Source organism: Beta vulgaris, chromosome 5 (genome assembly GCF_026745355.1).
Source record: "Beta vulgaris subsp. vulgaris cultivar EL10 chromosome 5, EL10.2, whole genome shotgun sequence".
NCBI lineage: Eukaryota > Viridiplantae > Streptophyta > Magnoliopsida > Caryophyllales > Amaranthaceae > Beta > Beta vulgaris.
In genome coordinates, this window is record NC_079206.1 from 26,427,976 (window position 1) to 26,434,984 (window position 7,009).

At 35.7% G+C, this 7,009-nt stretch overlaps 1 protein-coding gene across 1 annotated transcript in view; it reads right to left on the reverse strand.

Moving 5' to 3' along the window:
* The window catches only part of LOC104893216 (ubiquitin C-terminal hydrolase 12), a 34,552-nt gene extending 28,690 nt beyond the window's left edge, over nucleotides 1-5,862 (reverse strand). Inside the window, exons 1-6 of the mRNA XM_010679315.4 lie at nucleotides 5,659-5,862; nucleotides 5,328-5,394; nucleotides 4,753-4,903; nucleotides 4,511-4,668; nucleotides 350-615; nucleotides 27-245 (exon numbers count right to left, since the gene is read on the reverse strand). Coding sequence (XP_010677617.1) covers nucleotides 27-245; nucleotides 350-615; nucleotides 4,511-4,668; nucleotides 4,753-4,903; nucleotides 5,328-5,394; nucleotides 5,659-5,688 — 891 coding nt within the window. The 5' untranslated portion in view covers nucleotides 5,689-5,862. The remainder of the gene's footprint in view (nucleotides 1-26; nucleotides 246-349; nucleotides 616-4,510; nucleotides 4,669-4,752; nucleotides 4,904-5,327; nucleotides 5,395-5,658) is intronic.
* Nucleotides 5,863-7,009: the final 1,147 nt, after the last annotated feature.

Below are 7,009 nucleotides of genomic sequence, written 5' to 3' on the forward strand. Positions count from 1 at the left end.
ACAAAGAAGAATTTAAGCCAGTCTACCTTCATCTTGTCTTCGAGCTTCTCACACAAAACTCTATTAAGTTCCTGTACATCGTGTTGCATGAAAGAATCATATGTGTCCCATCCAAAAGACTTGGTCAACTCTTTGGTTGAGACACTTGTATCATTATATTGAAGCTTGTAGAACAAACTTTGCAAGGCCAGAGGGATGCTATTAAGAGGATTATCGTTTTCAGTTGTCGGCATATGGTAGACAGCCTGATACACAACATCCAATTCACTATATCAATGCGATACGGAACAATTATAGTGCTACAAGTATGACTGAAAAGAAAGGTGAATAAGCTAAGTTATTAAGAAACCTTTCTGAAGTAAGGAATATGGTACAAAGTTTGCAAAAGGGAATTCATGTAGCAAGTTGCTCCCTGATTTTTGAGTCCAACAAAGCCCGTCTCTTTCTTTGAGTCATACGACCAATAATCCATGACACGACGAACGGCAACCTCAGCCTCGATCACCAACGTATCATTGGCAAGATATCCCCTAGAAGGATCATATACTTCGCTAAGAGGCATGAACGATGTGAAACCCCAATCACTCTCTCTAGCATTGAACTGATGTTGTGTCTCTGCAATTCCAAAAGATGCATAAGATGGATCCATACTAGGTATTCTATAGCAGTCCACAATCTTAGATAAAGAAGAAAAACCAACCTTCGAACCCCCTCAAAATATTAAAAAAAAAAAAAAGAGCAACAAAACAATAAGAAAAAAGTTAACTCATTATTCAGCAAAAACAAAAGAATAAAAGAACAAATGCATCCCACAAAAACTTCAGATTCCATGAAAATTTCTTTGCAACCGCACATTAATACCAGAAATGTTCCAACAACGAAAGCTCACTCTCAACTCTCAACACAACCTTCCCCAAAATGAAGCCAAAATCAATCATTGAACTAAAAAGGGATTCACTACATGGCAGCCTTGAAAAACCCTCACAAGCATAATCTAAAGCAACTGAGTGTTTATCTCTATGCTTCTGAGCATGCCTCACAGCATCAGAATTGTTTCATCCCACGCCATGCTACATCATCACTACAGTCGCAGTAGCAGCTCTCATTCTATCTACTATTAGTACTTCACCTCTTCTGTCATTATATAGAAAAGTGCTACTTCCTTTGTGAACTCTCCTCTCAGCCTTACATTAACCATTTTGCTCATAAACCTCTCCTCTAAAGTATCGATTCCTTATTGTATCTCCACTACAAACTTTCACCAGATATTCGCACCTCAAAGTGAATTTGTACTATTACCAATTTACAACACATGAAAGAGTCAACTCTTTGATTTTTAACTAATACTCAAAGATGAATGATAATGATGACTTGTATGTCAGCTTCTTTCTCAGGAGTCATCGTTACAATATTTAATGCTAAACTAGTTATTAGGCCCGGGCTATGCCCCCGGTAAGAAAAGATTTCATTTATTAATATAATATTTTATAATAATAACACTAAATACAACTTAGCCTAGTGGTTAAAACTTTAGTATATATACTTGAGGTCTCGAGATCAAACCTTATACTATGCATTTTCTAAAATTTTTTATTGTACATAGATTACATGAACTAAAACTCCCTAGGGGGAGCACCACATGATACAGTTTCTTGTTTATGCACGCCTTTTAATATATTTGTATAAATATTTCTCCTAAAATAATGTTATGCATCATAGATAATACTCTTGCCTGCTACTTCTCGGTAAGGCAGTCCAAACAGATGAGTAGAGGCATCCTCCTTGAGATAGAGATGGCTTCCATCTAGGTTGCACCAATACGAGTACGGGGACGGATACGGATACGGGGACGGAAAACGGCAAAATCAAAATTTCAAAAAACGGCTACGGCTTGGATTCGGCAAAAAAAAAAAAATTAATGAAAAATATTATGTTCAAGTTTTCCTACATCTGCATTAAACTTTGTACAAAAATATTAAAAGACATGCGTATGAAACTATTGAGAAAAAGCTTTCCTTCCTATAAATAATTTTCATTTAGCAAAAAAGAAAAAGAAGAAATGAAGCAATAACATACTAAACAAAGTTGTGCAAAGAGCCAAAGACAGTTGTAAATATAATACTATAATACACCACTCACTTTCACCGTTTCACGTGCCTTTTTTAATCACCCTTCCCCTTTCCCCACATACTGTACAAAAGAAAAAAAAGTAAACCAAAAATTGACTTTCTCTCTCCCCTGATCTTCTTTCCTTCTCTCTATTCTGATCTTCTTTTTCTCTCTCCTCTGATCTTCTTTCGTTCTCTCTCCTCTGATCAACAATTCTAAGATAAACAACTAAATTTAATCGGCGAACAAAATTACAAAACCCTATAATTCGAAAATAAACAATCGCCTTAGAATCGAGAAGAGAGATGATGAGAGGGTTGTTCCAGCCTGCGTTGAAGAAGAAAACCGGCGAGAGGAAACCGGTGAAGACCTTGGGTACGTGGGTGTAGTATGAAATACGTACCCAGCCCGTCCCCGCGTTCGAATTTTCCGTCCCCAACAACAGCCCACGTACCCGGCCTTATGGATTCATTCTGGGTATGAATCCCAAGCGAATCCGTACCGTACCCGGTACGGGAAACGGTCCCTGGGGGGCGTATCCAGGCATCATAGGCTTCCATTAATGAACGCGAAGTTAAATACGCAAAAGTGAAGCAGAAGACAGCAAACAGCTCCCAAATCTAGAAATTATTGGCTTCACCCATTATTCCCAAACATGGATGCCTTTCAAGAAAGGAAATATACACGGATATTCCTTCAGCAAACAACCTAATCAGTTTGAGAAGGCAGTTGACTACTGTATTATTTGCATATTAGGACATCCACCACCTAGAGTGACCAGATCATCTAGTTTTCCAAGAATACTTCAAAAGGTCCTTCACCAACTCACATGGTTGATTTGGGATATAAGGAAAGAATAACATGAAGAACTTTACGGGGAAATCCTTGTCCTGCCAAGGGTTTAAGTTCTATTTCTCGAAAAGATCTTGTATAATTAAAGTCATGCACCTCATCAAGAACATCAATAGTCGATCCTAGCCACATTAACCTTTGCAAAGCTCCAAAAATTGTTGGCAAGTTCAACCCTAGAAGGCTCAATATAGTAAAGCTTATAGTAGAAGTACTATGATTTGGCTTTGTACTAATAGAAGAATCAAAAAACATGATTTCCTATTAACAAAGAAGATTATAAACTACGAGAGTAGGAGTTTCGTATAAAACATAAAGAGATCTCCCATGTTCGAGAGCAACAAGTTTCAACGGAAAAAAAAAAAATCAAAGGAAGAGAGTATAAAATTACTTAGTCAAAGACTTAAAGTAAAACAAATTGCAAATAGCAGATATAATATCTACATTTCACGACGAGGAGCTCCTAATTGTCTCCTTTCTTTTTTTTCTCTAGTATTAACTCAAAAACTCAGGGCTTCTTTTCTCACTTTTTTCTATATAATTTCTTATAAATATGTTCATTACACCTACTTACTTCTATCACACTTTCTCTTGTAGAAATATGGAGAATCTATCCCACCAGCATTTGTTACTATCCTTGGCAACAATGGTTGGGGCAAGAGAGGTGGAAGAAGAGCAAGAGTTTCAATTTGTGGCACCATTCTTCTCTCTCGTGGCTGTAGAATGCACCATTGAGATGAGAATAGAAACCTTCTATTATATTTAGTTATGGCATTTAATTCTCACAATGAATTACTGAAACTGCATTTTGTAAATGAAGGGTCCGTATTCAGACTCACTTATGTGGGTTAAAATTGAAACCCAATTCGAATTACCATTTTGTGTTGCAATTGACAGTCCTATAGATTACAAAGAATACAGCTCCTTCATCACATAATAAATACCCCACTTCCCGTTTCGGCAATGATCCAATGACTAGACTCGTACATTAAGAAGGCAACTTTGAACCAACTGAATTTCACAGCAAGTGTCATAGTATCATGCTTACTTCAGTTCTCTTCTAACTCATTCAAAGCAATCATGTCGCTCATACTCCAATTTTTAATTTGTTAAGCAGTTCCAACACAGATATATCAACTTGTTCTATGTTTAAATGTTAAGTTTCAAGGATTGTAACCACGTATCTATCTATTCAAGATGTGAGGTAATGTCCATAAAGAGTACAGCCTAGCAAATGGAGGATCACAGTAACAGAGACGATAAATATTTTAAATGGAGGAGCAATACTAGAATAATAATAATAATAAAGATACACAAATTGAATTAATCAACAAAATTTGCAACCAAAAGAACTTATGTGACTATGCAAAAAAGTAAGCACATCTAAACATCATTCCAATGGGATCCAAGACATAACCAACTCAAGGATGTAAAAGCAAACTAAACGCAGCCCGTCCAATTGGCATAACCATCCCAACGTAACAAATCCAATGACTAAGCAAGGACAGAATATACAATAATTGAAAAGCCACAACCAACCATAACCATATACCTTTTCTTATAGAGTACTTCTGATGAACTTGATTGACCACTGTCAAGCTAAAAGCAGCATATCTACTCCAACCATATGGAAGAGCTGGAGAATCCGCAACATCAAGATACATTGACATATAGTCCACATTATTCCCTTTCGGGAATATCAAAATCCGCCTATCATAAAGAAGGCATTTCAAAAGGCATACTAAAACCAACAATATCAAAACCTAATTTTGCTAATAAGATAGATCAAATTACCATTTATAACCACCGACAACGAAAGCTTCAGAGTAGTGCTTCTTAGTGTTTAACCTAGAAAAGCTCTCAATCGTCCACGTAAATTTAGAAGTTGGGGGTTCCTCCACTGCCTGATTCTCGGCCACATGATTAGCATCTGCTTGTGATACAGCTAACAACACACATAAAAAGTATATATCAACTGAAATGATCAAGAAGACCATATGCAATCCTGGTCCCAAGCATTAGTATATATATTATGCTAACTAGTCACTGCAGCATAAATTTTCAGAGAAACCTACACACTAATAGAAATATTCAGGAAAGGTAAAACAAATAACGGGCAGATAAATTCAAAAGTTTCAGTTTAAGTAAGAGCTGACACCCGCCGTTCTAATGTGATCACACTCTACAACAGGACCCAAAATGACACATTATGATCAACCCATTCACTGAATTCCTCAAAACTAACAAAGGAGCCAAAGAAAGGAAATCCAAATTCTCAAACCACAAAAAGCTAAAATTGAGGTAGTAAACTAACCAAACTACAGTTCATTACAACAACAACAAAAAAAAACAACATTTCAACAGCAGACCTTCCATGGGCTGAGGACCTTCAACGACGGCATCCGAATGAGGCACCAGCATCTCCTCATCCTCCTGCTGCAAAACAAAAATAATCACTCGTCAGAAACCCCTAATCCTCCTAAACCCTAGACCCCAAAAAAATCAAGAAAAAACAGAAACAAAACCGAAAAAGCGGAATCCAATTCACATCGAAACAAAACAAACAAAATGCTGGACATTCCAACTCAAATTAACACAAGATCAAGCACTCTAATTCATATACAAATATCATAAACACAAGAAAAATCCAAGTGATATAATGAAAAATTAACATTTGAAATTAAAGAATTAAAAACGTACATCCAATGGAGGCTGAGTCATCATAGTCATGGGAAGAACGAAGAGGAGTTAGCGAACTCCGCCGATCAAGGAAGTGATGAAGGAGGAGAGAGAAAATAAAAGCAATCAAGGTGAAAATTGTATCGTAAAATAGGCTTTCTTTTGGTTTTCGTTTCGTTTTTTGTGTGCGTGTGTTTTCAGAGTTTGAGGATTGAAACTCTCACAGACTAAAAACGTTTCCTCTATTCTCTTTTCTTTTTTCTTTTTTTTTCTTTTGTCTTCATACCCTTAATTTTGATTATCTTTTTATTTTCTCTTCTCACTTTTCATCCTCACTTAAATTATTGGTTCATGAGCATAATACATGATACATTATCAAATTATGTACATTTTATTATTTCATTTCGAATTATGTGTTCTTTCATTTTGAATTGTTATACTTAGTTATTACCTAATAAGTATGGGGTCTTTCTTGAATAAAAAGAAAATGTTGTGAAACGCAAAGCATAAGCACTTTGTTAGATGTATAATTGAATTACTACCACCATTAAGTATACTAGTCAACCATCAAACATTTGTGCATATTGTCTCTCAACACATATCATAACAACTATGCAAAATTATGATAGTAACTTACACATCACTTTCTTAAAAAATCGTGCATGTCAAGAGATGAAAAAACTAGTTTCCTCTTACAAGCTGGTGTTAAATTGAATTTTATCAACACATACAAACTCTATGCTTACAACCCCCTCATGCATCAATCACAACCTTCCTTTTTTCCTCAAGTTCATGACCTTTTTTTTGCTTACATATGAGAGCTAACACTTAGGAGCATTTTGCACTTTTACTAAAATGACATTCAATTGCATAGTCTGTTTAGTTGCATTTTATATGTTAGCACCTAAAATGTCTTTGAATTTCTTCATATATAGTTCCCGAGTGATAAGTGCCCTTTCTACCTATAGATAAGTGCAAAAATTGCAAGTCCAAAAATAATTCAAATTTGCAATCATTGAACCTTTTTCTAAATCATGATCCATCATCCCACTTCTTTTCAAGTTGGTTTACCCTAGAGAAATCTCCAAAAATCATAACAATGATTAATTACATTAACTTTTTATATCATAAAAGTAATTTCATAGTGAGTTTTTAGAAGTTCAAAAAATGAAAATGTAGGATTTCCTAAGTGAAAATGAAGTTAGAAACCTTCAAAAACACATCCTTTCCACCTATAGACAACCCGGAATCCAACAAATTCCATTGGTGCCACATAGTGGCAACCAATTTTGTTGAGGTGCAACCTAGCCTCGTCAATTTTCTCAGGCATCAATTTTCATTATGTGCTGTTACGCTAACTGCTGAAAATACA